The following is a 15,696-nucleotide window of genomic DNA, read 5'->3' as shown; positions in this document are numbered from 1 at the left end:
AAAAAAAAAAAAAAAAAAAAAAAAAAAAAAAAAAAAAAAAAAAAAAAATCTTATCTTGAAAATGAGGATGAGATGGAAATCTACGAGGGTCTGATATTGGATAAAGACAAGGATGTGGTCTTCTTTTGGATTGGCTCATTCGCTCTGTAAACCCTAACTCATTAGTTAACCCTATCATGCACCTCTCACATTTTATCTTCTCTTCCTTCCTATTATGCACAATTTTTTTTGTTCTTTCTTTCGGTGTGAACGAGTTTTTTTTTTATTCTAACTCGATCATAACTCAATCGATTAAAGTATGTATGTTCGATTAACATGTCAAAGATTTTCATTTCTCTCTTTATTGAACAAGAAGAAATCTCTCTCCACAGTTTTCATGTTCAAACAGGGAATCTCTATCCTGTTTAGGACAGGTCCTCCTGAGTTAAAATATAAATCTCTAGTCAGCCTCTTAAATACTTGTGGTTCTCTAATTCAATCTAGATTCATTCATCTTTAAACTAGGTTGGAAATATAATCAGATTTTAAAGAGGGTTCGTTTCTACTTTCAATCTAAATAAAAATTAGATTCATTTTCTTTTACCTTTCATTCCTCTCAAACAAATTTATTATTGATGTCAAGTCACGTGAGTTTTCTTATTTGGCAACAACGAACACTCACTAAAAACAAATGATTTTTTTTTTTTTTTTGAAGAATTTTAAGGTTTTTTTTAATAAAAAAAGTGTGAAAAGAAAATAAACTAAATTCATAAGTTGTAAGCTTCTCGAAAACCAAAAATATATATAAATATCTTAAATAATTTCAATATTTTTCAATAAATTTTAAAATTATTAAAGTATCTTTTAATTTGACTCGGGTAAATAAAATTAATTACTTACATTTAATAAAAATACAGGCAAATGAAGATTTATTAAAAGTATTGAAACTAAATTTATAAATTAATCGAAAAAGGCTTATTCAATAACATATTAAGAATGTATGACTAAAACTTCATAGTTTAAGAATGAGAAATAGAGGTGGGATCTATTAATGATCACAACCACGCAAGGGAGAAAAATATAAACTAACTAAATCTTGTTGAGAATAAGATAAAATATACTATTCATCCAATTTTAAGATAAGATATTAATTGATTATGAATATCGAAGATATATTATGTAATTAATTATTATAATATATTTTCGAAATATTATATACATTAATAAAGTTGTCAATTGATAGGGAAGAGAAAGTTATTTTCGATGGAAGATTTTGCATTTTGCAGCTTATCCTATTTTTGGCCTTTCCCTCATCTAATTCACTGACAAAACTATGGGCAAAAGCATGGCAATCCATTTTTGGGTGAAATCGATTCAATTTTTTTTTTTTTTTTTTACTTAATTGTAAGTTTGTTCGAGATAGATAGAGGTGTTAAGAAAACTCATTGTGAGATCATGTATCGATTGAGAGAGGAATGAATGTTGGCAATGACGCTAGGGCCGAATAGAGGTGGATCGTGAGATCCCATATCGATTGGAGAGGGGAACGAAATATTTTGTATAAGAATGTGGAAATCTCTCCATAGTAAATGCGGTTTAAAACCTTGAGGGAAGCTCGAAAGGGAAAGCCCAAAGAAGAAAATATTTGCTAGAAGTGGACTTGTGCTATTATAAATGGTATTAGAGTCAAACACTTGATGGTATGTCAGCGAGGACGCTGAGCTTCGAAGGGAGGTGGACAAAGGGAAATGTGTCAGTGAGGACGTTGGGCTCAGAAGAGGGTGAATTGTGAGATCCCACATTAGTTGGGGAGAAAGGAACAAGTGCTAGTGAGGATGCTGAGCCCGAGCCCAAAGAGAGGTGGATTGTGAGATCTTACATCGGTTGGAGAGGGCTTTATAAGGGTGTGGAAACCTGTCTCTAGCAAACATGCTTCTTAAAAGCTTTGAGAGGAAGTCTAAAAAGGAAAGCAACTACCTCTCTCGGTGGACATGGACTCTAACAATAGTTGACCACCAATGGGGCCGGCTCCCATTGACTTCCTGGCCCGTGAGATTCTATTCTTACATGAAAGAAAGGCAAATCAATTTTTTCGTGCTAGTAATAACAATAATCTCGATATCTACCATGCTAGCTTGCCCGTGTAACGTTTACTTAACAAAAATGAACGTCACCCACCTATAAATCTGTGGGCCTAGTGTTGCACTCTTTTATTTTGGACGATAACGAACCAAACAAGATTAACGGTGTCTGTGGTAAGTTTTATAGGAACAAAAAAAAACTAAGAAGAAAAAAAAAATGCCACCTCAGCTCACTCTTGTATTCAATTGGTGCCACGTCATCTTCAGCGCCACGTTAAAATGCATTCCGCCAATCAGAACGGGGGATCCAATTCCATGCTCACAATGACGAAATTAACCTTGTATTCCCGCCACCCAAACCGGAAATCTCAAGGGCTTTATTGTAAAAACAAGAACACGACACATCAAAATTAAAATATTAAAATAATAATAATAATAAAAAAACCAGTAACTGAAACCCGCCATTTTTCCCGACCTTTAACGAAAATTCATTTTCAATAATTTTTTTTTTTCATCATTTTCGTCGATCGCTCGTTTTGGTTTGTTATAGAGAACCAATGACGGAGGAGAGAAGATGATCACCATTTCCTTTCTCTCTCTATCTCTCTGATCAATCATCAACGGATTCTGGCTTCCATGGGCACATTTCAGAGCTTCCGCAAAGCTTATGGAGCTCTCAAGGACTCCACCAAGGTCGGCCTCGCCAAGGTCAATAGCGAATTCAAGGTTAATCCTCCAAATCTGTTCTAATTGAATCAATGAATGAAATGAATGATTTCTCTTCACATGTTCAATAATTGATCTGATTCTGTTTTGGCTTAAGGATTTGGATATCGCCATTGTTAAGGCTACCAATCATGTTGAATGTCCGCCTAAAGAACGTCATGTTCGGAGTGAGTTTTCTTTCTTCGAATCTTTGATGTTTAGGTTGTGAAATTCGTGGTTAGGACTTGCTTATTATGTTCTCTTATTGGTAGAAATATTTACGGCGACGTCCGTTGTGAGGCCTCGGGCGGATGTGGCGTATTGCATTCATGCATTGGCGAAGAGATTGTCAAAGACGCGGAACTGGATCGTAAATTCTCTATCTATCATTTTCGTTTCGATTTTGTATTCTCGTTTGTTCGTTGTTTGTTCCGTTTTTCTAGGGTTGCGTTTGGAACTTTTGTAATGAGGGAGATAGGGCATTAGAGATCGAGTTAGAAACTCGAATCCACCGAAATTTAGGGCGTTACTCTGTTGTTTCTGATAGGTTGCCTTGAAGACGTTGATAGTTGTACATAGGACATTGAGAGAGGGTGATCCAACTTTCAGGGAAGAACTTCTCAACTATTCACAAAAAGGACAAGTTCTCCAAATATCAAATTTTAAGGATGATTCAAGTCCTCTTGGTAGAATGCTCCTCTTCAATTTCTATGAATTTACCAAGTATGCTGATGAGGTGTTCTTCCATAATTTTTACTTTAAATTGTTGCATTATGAAGCTTGGGATTGTTCTGCATGGGTAAGGACCTATGCCCTTTTTCTAGAAGAGCGACTTGAATGTTACAGAGTCTTGAAGTATGATATTGAATCGGAACGTCTAACAAAAACATCGCCGGGATCAACGAAGGTTAGCAATGTCGAAAATTAAAATCTCATGTCAAAATTGGTCATTCCTTCATAATGATGAAATCCCTTCTTTAACAGGTACATAGTAGGACACGCTTGCTGAACTCTGATGAGCTGCTGGACCAGCTACCCGCATTGCAGCAGGTTCTCTACCGCCTTATGGGATGTCAGGTAATAGCTGAATAGGGGTCTCCTTTGTATACTTAAAAGATGGCTATTATATTAACAATGTGGAATGGGGGGCTCTTTTATTTTGCAGCCAGAAGGAGCAGCGTATAGTAATTATCTTATCCAGTACGCCCTGGCTCTCGTAAGTTGCTGCGTTTCGGATCCAATATATGGGATTAGTTCAAGATTTTGTTGCTTACTTCTAACCGTAAAGCTTAATTAGTAACTCATTCATGCTTAATCTCATATCATGAAACCATATGAGAAGGTAACCTTCGTTCTTAACCCTTTTCCAAGAAAGTGATCAAGAAGCATATCAACTGTTTTACTTTTGGGCCTCCTTTTGAAATTGTATATCTTCGTGAATCATGTTACTCATTCTGTAATGTTCTTGCTCTGAATTTTATGTTATGAAGGTACTCAAAGAGAGCTTTAAAATCTATTGTGCAATAAATGATGGAATAATAAACCTTGTGGACATGGTAGGAATCCTGCTCCAATTTACCACTAGCTTTTTACTAAAGCACTGGTGCTATTTTATTATTGATTATAACACTTAAGTTTGTCTTCTTACAGTTCTTTGGCATGCCAAGGCATGATGCAGTTAAAGCTCTCAATATATACAAAAGAGCCAGCCACCAGGTATTTTGACTGTCTGTTTTGGTTCAGCGTATGAAAATATGGAGTATTGAACAGATAAAATATCGCAGTTGAAATATCGTACAATAAAGTTAACTCTATCAAGTTTTCTTGTTCATAGGCTGAAAATCTTGCGGATTTTTATGAATATTGTAAGGGATTGGAACTTGCTAGAACTTTTCAGTTTCCCATATTGAAGCAGGTTCCAGTTTCTTCCTTTCTCTAGATCCAAATGGGAAATTTTAGCTTGATCCAAAATCTTAGAAAAGCTTCTTACAATATTAATTTTATGCAATCAACAGCCGCCTCCATCATTTCTTGCAACAATGGAAGAATATATAAGAGAAGCACCCCAGACAGCTTCTGTTAATAAGAGACTGGTGAGATAAACTTTCCAATTCCCAAAAGTTTTTATCTCGACTTTGTGGATATAACATGTGTATATATCTATATGAACACTAAAGAACCTCTCTACATGATCAGATTCTGATGAATGAGTGTGCTATATAGAACCTTTAGCTCTATGTTCTTCATTGGATTTGTCATTTTTGAGACAGGAATACCGAGTGGCAGAGGAGATGACTGAGAAACCGGAAGAGCCTGAGGAACCTGCTGAAATTGAAAAGGAGGTTGAAAATGTTGACAACAAACCTCTTGAGGAAACAGAGGAAGAACCCCAACAGAAAGAAGAGAGTGTCCCTGAACCTCCACCTCTAATAGCAACTGAGGATACAAGTGATTTTCTGGTAAGATTTTTCAAAGTGAAGCATTTTCTTGCAGGATGAACCTGAACTATCTCTCCTATTACATCGAGTGATAACTTCCCATGCAGGGTCTTAAGGAAATAAATCCTAGGATTGCAGAAATTGAGCATAACAATGCTTTAGCCCTTGCTATAGTTTCAAATGGTACGTCTGGCCGCCATTTGATTTTGAAATTTCTTGCTTAGTTTTCGAGTCGTCTATTAGCGCCTCCCTGTGGCACATATTATGTGTGTTTGTATAAATCATATTGGCTTACCGTCCATTTATCTCCTGAAGTTGTTAATTATGCAGGGAATGATCCTTCTTCTGCAAATCCTGCTTTGAGTGACTTTGGCGGTAGTGGTTGGGAGCTATCCCTTGTTACCACACCAACCAATAATGCTGGTTCAACTGTCGGAAGCAAACTGGTTTTTATCCTCCCCTTCACTTTTCTGACTCATTATTTCTCCTTCAATATTGGAATGCAAGATTATACACTCTTCTTATCAAAACTGTGACTAGTATGAAATTCAGCTGTTTGTTGCTTCCCTTGTTTTGGTTGGAACATCTGACATCAAAAAATACAGATAGATTCTTAAGTTTTTGGTTGAATAGCTGGTGATATCTTCGGTTGAGGATTGTACCGATGGTTGGGAGAGGAGAGTCCCACATTGGCTAATTTAGGGAATGATCATGGATTTATAAGTAAGAAATACATCTCCATTGGAACGAGGCCTTTTGGGGAAACCCAAAGCAAAGCCATGAGAGTTTATACTCAAATGGCAATATTATACCATTGTGGAGGGTTGTGATTCCTAACATCTTTGAGTCCTTTTATGAATACGCTTACATAGAATTATATTATCTTAGCTTGATTAGTGACGAATTAGCTGCGTGGTAAGGTTTATTGAGTTAAAAGTTTCATGTAATGAGGTAGATAAGTTTGTGTTCTGGATCAGGCGGGCGGGTTCGACAAGCTACTGCTCGATAGCTTGTACGAAGATGAACATGCCAGAAGAAATATTCAGCTTCAAAATGCAGGATATGGAACATACGGTGAAATGTATGTGCAGAATCCATTCCAACAGCAGAACGACCCATTTGCGATGTCGAGCAGTATAGCGCCTCCTTCGAACGTGCAATTAGCAATGATGGCTCAGCAGCAGCAAATGCTTTACCAACAGCAACAACAGCAGCAGCATCAAGCGTTACAAACAAACGCGTTCCCTCAGCAACAACAGTTGCATTTAGATGAGTCTATGATGATGGTACCTCATCAACAACAGTTGCCTCAGAGTAAGTACCCTCAACAGCAACAAATACAGCAGCAACAACGCCAACAAATGCAACAATTTGGTCAGTCTAATCCTTTTGGAGACCCTTTTGTTCCCTTTCCTCAGAATTCTGTACCGCCGGGGGGAAATCATAATCTAATCTAGATTTTTCTTTTTTCTTTTTTTGTACCGTTTTCATTTCGCTTCAAGTTCTGTAATCTTTTTTTCTTCCTTTTTATAATTTTTCATAGGGAAATTATGAGTTCTCAGTGTGAAGTTGATAAGTTTATTATTTGTAACTAATTACTAAATAATGGAAGGTGTAATCTGATTTTTGGGAATATGAGTACAAGGATCTGGTTTTAAGTAAGGAATGTGTATATCTATATATTTTGCTTAACTCGAAATGGTAAATGATTGAGGAGAGGAAAGATTCCTTTTCTTAGGGTACCCTTGAGTACAGATTCAGTCTAGATGGAGTGGGGCCTGTAGCTTAGATACCCTTGAGTACATATCCAGTGTAGACGGGGTGGGGCCTGTAGCTCAGAGGATTAGAGCACGAGGCTACGAACTACGGTGTTAGGGGTTCAAATCCCTCCTCACCCACAACCGGCCGAAAAAAAGACTTTTCCCTTTGGGGGTAGGATTATGATCGGGATAGCGGACCCAAAGCTAGGGAACTTAGGTGTGGGTTTTGTCGAAATGTAAAGGCCTTATATATTTTTATTTAATTTCATAATTTAGCTTTTAAGAATGTAATGGTTTAAAATATATATAGAAATTGAGTTGAAAATATGAATTAAATATTTAAAAATAAATAATAGATATTTTACGAGCTAATATTTTACCTGAATCTAACATAATTGGATTCATTATTTAATAATAGTTGTTTGAATTAAAAAAATTTACAATTAAAACAATTGAGTTGGAGTTTAAAAAATATTTTTACTGATCCTTACTAATCCAACACACAAGTACTGTAAAATTTTGAAACTAATCCAACACACAAGCAATGTAAAATTTTGGATTCATTATTTAATATGGATTTTTTGGGTTAACACAAATTTACCATTCGAAAAATTGAGTTGAGTCTAAGAAATGTCTAAACTAACCCAATGTACGAACACTCCTAAAATCTTGGATTCATTATTTAATACAAGGGTTGTTTGAGTTAACTAAAATTTACAACTCGAACAATTGAATTGGATCTAAAAAACGTCTAAACTTACCCAACACACGAACACTCAAACAATTGAATTGGGCTTAAGAAATGTCTAAACTAACCCAACACAGGAACACCCTATAGAATTTTGGATTCATTATTTAATAAAGGTTGTTTGAGATAACAACAATTTACCACTCGAACAATAGAGTTGAGTCTAAAAAACATCTAAACTAACCCAACACACGAACAATCTGTAAAACTTTAAATTCATTATTTATAATGGTTGTTTGAGTTAACAAAAATTTACAATTGGGTCTAAGAAAGGTCTAACCCGACTCAACCCAACACACAAACATCCCATAAAATTTCGGTTCTAAACTCAACCAAACTTGATCCGAGCCAAATACTCAACAAAATTTTCTTAACATTGATGTATCAGTAGTGTGTGTACATTGATACACAGTATACATACCTACTTAATGCTACTCATTTACAATCTACAATACAACACAAACGAACAAACAGCTATACCAAATATCACACAGTTTCAGGATTTCAAACACTTGGAGGAGAATCTTCATCAGACAAATCATCGAGCTCAGCTTTAGAAAACAATTCAGAGTGCAAAGAAAATTGCATCTCTTGTTTGACCATTTGGACAAGATCATATCTATTGGCAGTTCTACATGCATTTATGATAGCATAGAACAATGATTTGCTAGGCTCTATCTCTCCATATTTCAGTTGGCTGTATACTCTCATCATACCTTCAATCATACCAGCTTTACCATAACAACTAACCAGATGCATATAAGTTACTAAGTCGGGATTAAGATTATGATCTTGCATTTTCATGAATATAATTAAGGCTTTATCGATGTCTCCACTTACCCCGTATGCGTTTATCGCAACGTTGTACGCAAACGAGTCGAGTTCCACTTCGACGTTTAAGAACGCTTGACAGGACTCGAGCGCAGGAGCGTGCAAACCAACGGCAGAGAATACTGCAGCAACAACCGCTTGTTGTGCATACGGCTTTCCTTCATGATATGCTGATTCTAGCTGTGCTATGGCTTCTATTGGGATACCTCCTTTCTTTAATATGGTAAAGAGTACTTTGAAGGTTACATTATCTGGCGAAAGCTTCCTGGCTACCATCTCATAGAGTAATTCACCGCATTCTCTTAGTTGTCCTTTGATTGCATAGCATTCTATTACCTTGTGAAATGAAGCAGAGTCCCTCAACAAACCTGCTTCTTTCATTTCCTCTGCTACCTCTATGGCTTCGTCGAGCATGCCCGTGTTTTTATAAAGATATATCATAGTTGCGAAGGATACGCCATCTGCGCAGCCTCGTTCTTGCAAGTCTTCGAAAACTCGTTTGGCCTCAGATACCATCCCGAGATCGGTATATAGATTGATCATACTATTTGATGCGATGGTATCGACACCGTTCTCCATGTTCTTCATCCTATTGTACATTGCCTTGGCACCTTCCAAGCTACCCACCTTACTAAACGCCTTTATCAGGGATGTCAGCACGATTCGGTTTTCTGCAATGCCAGCTCCCTTCATCAAGTGAAAGTATTTAAGTGCCTCTTCAACTAGACCAAGTTCAGCAAATCCATTAATCAAGACGCCATACAAGATTTCATTTGGTTTGACTTCTGCATTTACCATTATATCATATACATCAACAGCGTCCGACATCTGTCCTAGACGAGCATAGCTTGCAATGACAGCAGAGAATGTTTGACAGTTCGGTTTAAACCCAATTCGATGCATTTCGGTCAAAAGGCGTCTTGCTTCATCAACTAAATCACCTCCTGAGAACATCTGAATCAGAGAATTGTAAGTGCATTCATCAGGCCAAGTGCCACGGTTTTTCATGCCCTTGAAGAGAAGAAACGCTTTGTCATAAAGTTCAGCCTTGCCATAAGCTTTTATCATGACATTATATTCCATAACATCCAGATTTTGACCCACCAAATCCTTTTTCCAAAAAAAAACATCCTCAGCTTCAGACCACAAACCCTTTTCAGCATAAGCATCTATGATTGCAGTCAATATCTTTGGTGGCAATCCGGTATCCAATCTATATTTCTCCAGAAATATCTTCGCTCGGTCGAGCAGGCCGTTATTAATATACATCTCAATGACACAAGGAAGTGAATGTTCATCAAGAAGAACATGTAATTTCTCCATTTCAGCTATCACATTCTCCACATCTTCAACCATATTCCTCTTAGACAGTATATGCAAAAGAGCTCTATGAGTTACCACATCAGGAAAGAGACCTACCTCTCGAATTCGTTGATAACACTTGAGAGCTCCATCAGTATTCCCCTCATCAGCATACAGAGAAAGAAAGATATTGTAGGTTTTGGTATCTGGGGATAATCCACGTTCTTCCATTTTACTGAGCAATGTTTCAGCCTCTGCAAGATGCCCATGACTCCCACAGGTAAAGATCATAGTGTTAAAAGTAATGGTATCCATTGGGATACCTGATTTAAGCATTTCAGCAAACACATTAGCTGCATCCTTGAGACGCCCCGCCTTGCCATACAAATCTATCAATGTATTGAACGTAGACGTTAGTCTTGGCTTCCGAGCGCAATTATCTACATCCGGTGACGCTTTTCGATTGGGAATTTTCATGCCTGTCCTGAAAAGCTCAGTCAACAAAAAATGTTTAAGAGTAATTGGTTCAGTTGTAGAATTTAAACCAAGATCATCAACCCCTGAATTCAAATCGAAATCATTCAGCTCAACTAGCCCCCTGCACCAATCCTTGTAGAATTTATCAGCAGAATCAAATTCTCCAGCATCTTTTAAGACACGAACTACAGTGTTCATGGTTACCTCGTCCGGAAAAATGGCCCTTACTTTCATATGCTTGATCCAGAGAAGTGCCTCTTTTACAAGACCTGCCTTGCCATAGACATCAACAAGCATTCCATAAGTATTATTAGATGGGATGATGCCATTTTCAGCCATTTCATTCCAACAAAGCCTTAATTCATCCCATTTTTGAGCCCGCCCAAGTGCTCGAAGCACAATGTTGTAGTGAATTACATTGGGAACGTAATCTTTCTGAGATTTGAACCACTGGAATACCTGAAGAACTCTTTCCCACTGACGCTGTTCTTTAAGTATCACGGTTTGCTCTTTGGGACTCAGATTTTGGCACAAGGAATTTAGTATACTCCCGATATCGCTGGACGACTTCAAAGAGCGTAAGATTGAAGGTAATACGCCGCCGTAGCTTTTCTTCTTCCCGTTAGTCGATAATCTTTTGGAAGGCGTGAACACCGTTTTTGAAAAACACTGAAGCTTAAACCCTGGAGAAACCTTCAGGTCTCTGATATTCGGCTTCTGAGAATTCAAATTCCCCAAACTAAGCTTTCGGCTGGCCAGTGGAGTATTAAGGAAAAGGTAACAATGTCCTTTCGCAGTGCTACAAGAAAAGAAGTTTGTTTGAATTAAGCTAGCGGTGAAACTATCTTGCCCTAATTCTCTGCAACTGCCGACTTGAAGCATCATTTAGCCTCTTCCTACAACTTTGAGGGATGTGGCAAAGGAGTAATCGATGGCCTTGGAATCAAAAGAGTCAAGCGAATCGATGCGAATAACGGCGAAGATGCATCTAATACCTTGGAGTTTCTGTCGCTCTAGGAATAACGTCGAGGAGTGGCGAGGAATGGTGGCTGCTCTGCAACGAGCGGCGGCGAGGAGAGTTCCTGTCGCTCTGGAACTTACGGCGAAACGACGGCGAGTGGCTTCGCAGAGACAGGGATTTTGTAGGGTTTAATATCTATTTGGTTTGATTCGTTTTTCAAGCGAAAACCAAAATGACCGAACCGAACCGAACCGAACCGAACCGAACCGAACCAAAAGTACTCGAGTTTTTCAAATTTTAAACCGATATATCCAGCTTTATCCAAAACCCGAACCAAACCTTTCATTCGGTTCGATTTTTCGGTTTTTGTTGCACTTCCCGGCCGCAGTTTTAATTTGATTTTACCTTTAAATATCTTTCAATTATATATATATATATATATTTTAAGTCAATATTAAAAATAGTTTATCATAAACTTAATTAATACAAAATTAGAAAATAAATATATTTCCTAAGATTTTATAGTTAATTTCGATATTTTTGTTCATATTATATTATCTTAAACAACATTTTAAATCATCTCTTTTGAATTTTGAATTTAATTTTTATGATTTTAATAATTTTAATTTATTTTATGTGGTTGGATTAAATTCATTTAAATGTTTTTATTGATGTGGAGTGTAATGTTCTAGCTTTACCTCCACGATCAATAGTGCATTCAAGAATCGATCTGCCACAGCTAACGTTCATTTCTCACGTACAAATAAAGACAAGATTTTATATTTTGCTCCTATCACGCTCAAAGAGGAATGACCTTCTCGTTGGACATTTTTTTTAAATGAGTTAGTCGGAGTTGCCGATTGATGATCGAGAGTTCATCATCTTCTTTACAAATTTTGCTAGGTTGCACGTTCGAACATTCAAGTACTTTAAAATAAAAATGAAATAACCAATTGTATTAGCTCAAACTCACTGCTACTGGATATTGTCTTCTTTAAGCTTTTCGTTTCGAACTTCCCTTGAAGGTTTTTAAAATACATCTACAAGGAAAAGTTTCCACACCCTTATAAATAATGTTTCATTCTCCTTCACAACCGATGTGGGATCTCACAATCCACTATCCTGATCATGATTTTCCTACTCCTAGAGGGACAAGTCCTTCCCTTTTTGGTCGGTTGTGGGCGATGAAGTACTCGAACCCTCGACACCGTGGTTCGTAGCCACGTGCTCTAATAATAAATGAATAAACATGAAATTAAATATATATGTATGTATGTATTGTAAGTAAAAATGTAACCTTTTAAATTAACAGTATATTCGGTTGGTTTGATTCAACCGGATTTAATTTTAGGAGAACTCATGAACCAATCCAATCCATAAAATTTTCATTTATTTGAATTCAACTCAACTCAAATAAATTCATAATCCAACCCAAACCATACGTATTTCAGTTGTCTTTTTACCGGTGTAGGTCATTAACACCCAACTTGTCTTTACGAGTGGAGGTCAATAACACGCAAACTTGTGTTTCAAAAAATAGAGAAGGTAGGTCAATAACACTCAACTTGTTTTTGAGAAGAGAGTATAGGTCAATAACATTTTGTGTTCCGAGTAGTGAAAATATCTGCCAAATTAGCTCTAAACAAGTATTTGCTGATAATCTGGATACATTGGTTTGCTTTTTAGACTCTTAAGAAATTATTGAATTTCCAAAAAGATGCAAAACTCATAAATAGACCGCTTTTGATGTATCTCAAAACTTAAAGAGCTGGTTCTTGATTTATGCATAAATGATTTACTATAACGTTGGTAATTTGTCTCATTTAATTTGATTGGAACAAAATGAATATCTTATTGATCAGAGTGATGAAAATAATAATGATGTGTTAACACCAAGATCGGTGCTTCTCTTGAATCACTTGAGAGGTTGTGGAGAAAATACGAACATCTTGAACATGCTACCTTTGAGCTTGGTGAGAAATTTGAAGATGCTTATAATGTAGTCTTGATATTGGATGACCGACAACAGTTTGCCAACCATAGTTCTCGATCTAGGAGAATGATCGAGAATATCTATAGCCAATTCAAGATCCAGATTAAGATTGGAAGGCTACCTGTTGATGACGGAATCTGGATAGCTCGCCACAACATCTCGATAATGAATACGTTCTTGATTTTATTGTTGAGGGGAAAAATATTGATGAGCAAGGGATAGTATAGAGACAGATATTAAAACTTTTGATATATGAGCTTAATAAATGATATATCTCAATTCATCCGTCCTCCTCTGTTCTGATTTCTGTAACTTTTCTTTTGTTGTTCCTCTTCTTCGATCTCGGTCTTTCTTCTCCTGCTTTGATATCATGTTAAGAATGATGTTCTTATATTAAATTTCATTTATTATCAATATATATATATATATATATATATATATATATATATTAATTTATTGTTTTGGGGAGGATGATCGAAAAATAGTGAGGACATATAAGGTTAGAAAGACTCGTGTTGATCTATGTGGATAATCTTCAATCTTAAAAAACGAGAAGTAGGTAACTTAACCATATCACAGAAGATACTAAATGTCAAGCACACATATGTTGAATATGGATTTAAAATTTTGGGCATGAGTTGTTACAATTGGTATCAGAGCAGCGAGTATCCCCCTCAGTAAGATGTTGTTTGAAGATGTACCAAAGTGGAAGCTGGTGGATATTTGACACCCGAGTAAATGAAGGAACTGGTACCACATTCGAATGAGAGCTATCTTGATAATAGAATGACTAAGAGGCTTAAAATAATAGAAAGTTGCTACCTATACCAAAAAGTAAAGTTGTACCTTCCTTTTCAATGGCTCAATCAATGCATATGAGTGAGGACAAAACAGGTTGGAAAGTCTCGTATTGGTTTGTAGGGATAGTTTTCACTCTTAGAAGTAAGGAGTAAGTAACGTGTCACAGAAAAAAAATACTAAGATCCTTGGGCGTTGAATCTAGATTCTAAATCTCGATCTGAATCTTGATACGAGGCGTTGTATTAAATTTTCAAAATATAGACATGATCAATAGTTTTTTTTTTTTTTTTTTTTTCAGTTCAAAGACGGTAAGAGTAAAACTGAAGTATTGATCTTTAAACTGATAATTAATATATTGTCCTCTAAGATATGTTCGGGATGGCAAAAAAAAATTGTTTGTTTAACGAGAGGTATGATCGATGAAAAAAAAATATTTTATTTTTTTAATAATCATATAAAATTATAGATGAGAATGGTGGTGGTTTAAGCACCAAACCCACCTAATATTATAGCCGCCCTTCTCTGTACCAAAACGACAATTTTATTATTTTGTAATAATTACATTAATTCTGGACAAAATTTATATTTATTTGGCTAAAAATACGTATGCATAAATGTGAAACGACATGTCGTTTTACCAAAATTTTAATTAAACAATTGGTCGTCACTCTCTCCCCTCCCTCTGTCTCTGAAAAAACACAAAACGACTTGTGGTTTTCATTCGTTTCACAGCTGGCAGTGGGTCCCACCGCCCGTTTTTTTTTTTTTATTTTTTTTTTCCTATTTATCATTTTGGAGATTTGATTATGTTAAATGAATACGACTCTCTACAATGGTATGATATTATTCACTTTGAGTGTAAGCTCTCATGGGTTTCCTTTGGGTTTTCTAAAAAAGTCTCGTACCAATGGAGATGGTATTTTTTGATAATAAACTCATGGTCATTCTCTAAATTAGCCTACGTGAAACTTTCATCCAAAGACCAAATAGACAGTCGGAATATAATTTTCATTCATATGTTCATACGACATAGAGTAAGTAGATGAGTAGTTCTTTTAAGTATTGATTTCGAGACTTGAACAATAGAGTTCCACCATTTCATTAGTTAGAAAGAATGGAAGTTTATGAACGAATCATAAAATGTTCATTAAAGAATCAGTAGTACTTATGGTAATAGATATAGTTATAAAAGTAAAATCAACTTTTGACTTAACTGATGAATATAAGTGATTATATTAGGTAAAATGAGTATCATTTATTTTCTAAACATGCATACCTAACCAATCTCAATAATATCAATAGCCATCCAAATGCCTCATAGCCATGTAATTCTATCTACCACCTATTTATTTAAGTTTTGTTGATTGGTTATCATATTCTCATTCTATTATAATATATATATATATGTGGATTAAGTAATTAAAAAATTAAAATTAAATTAAATTGTCAATCTTATTTATTCTATAATATCACAATCCACTCTTATGACAACGGGATAACGATTATACGACACTTGTTCTAATCTAGTGAACAAGTTAATCGTGTGAAAGTCGAACTTCAAACAATTTTGACATATGATTGAGCCTCGAATCATGTTTGAGATTTTTATTTTTTATTTTT

At 35.9% G+C, this 15,696-nt stretch overlaps 2 protein-coding genes across 2 annotated transcripts; one reads left to right on the top strand and one right to left on the bottom strand.

Moving 5' to 3' along the window:
• Positions 1 to 2,567: 2,567 nt before the first annotated feature.
• LOC111465775 (putative clathrin assembly protein At5g57200) lies at positions 2,568 to 6,838 on the top strand. The gene is made up of 15 exons (XM_023110279.1): positions 2,568 to 2,786; positions 2,884 to 2,953; positions 3,038 to 3,135; positions 3,313 to 3,451; positions 3,545 to 3,672; positions 3,750 to 3,842; positions 3,931 to 3,981; positions 4,256 to 4,321; positions 4,416 to 4,481; positions 4,600 to 4,680; positions 4,781 to 4,858; positions 5,036 to 5,224; positions 5,311 to 5,386; positions 5,534 to 5,649; positions 6,181 to 6,838. The coding sequence occupies exons 1-15, from the start codon at positions 2,697 to 2,699 to the stop codon at positions 6,658 to 6,660; spliced, it is 1,821 nt and encodes a 606-aa protein (XP_022966047.1). The 5' UTR covers positions 2,568 to 2,696; the 3' UTR covers positions 6,661 to 6,838.
• Positions 6,839 to 8,049: 1,211 nt separating this feature from the next.
• LOC111465390 (pentatricopeptide repeat-containing protein At1g73710) lies at positions 8,050 to 11,457 on the bottom strand. The gene has a single exon (XM_023109737.1). It carries the CDS (start codon positions 11,204 to 11,206, stop codon positions 8,216 to 8,218), a length of 2,991 nt encoding a protein of 996 aa, XP_022965505.1. The 5' UTR covers positions 11,207 to 11,457; the 3' UTR covers positions 8,050 to 8,215.
• Between the last annotated feature and the right edge of the window lie 4,239 nt (positions 11,458 to 15,696).

The sequence above is a fragment of the Cucurbita maxima genome, unplaced genomic scaffold, assembly GCF_002738345.1.
Source record: "Cucurbita maxima cultivar Rimu unplaced genomic scaffold, Cmax_1.0 Cma_Scf00029, whole genome shotgun sequence".
In the NCBI taxonomy this organism is placed as follows: Eukaryota; Viridiplantae; Streptophyta; class Magnoliopsida; order Cucurbitales; family Cucurbitaceae; genus Cucurbita; species Cucurbita maxima.
This window is presented reverse-complemented; position numbering and strand designations above follow the sequence as displayed.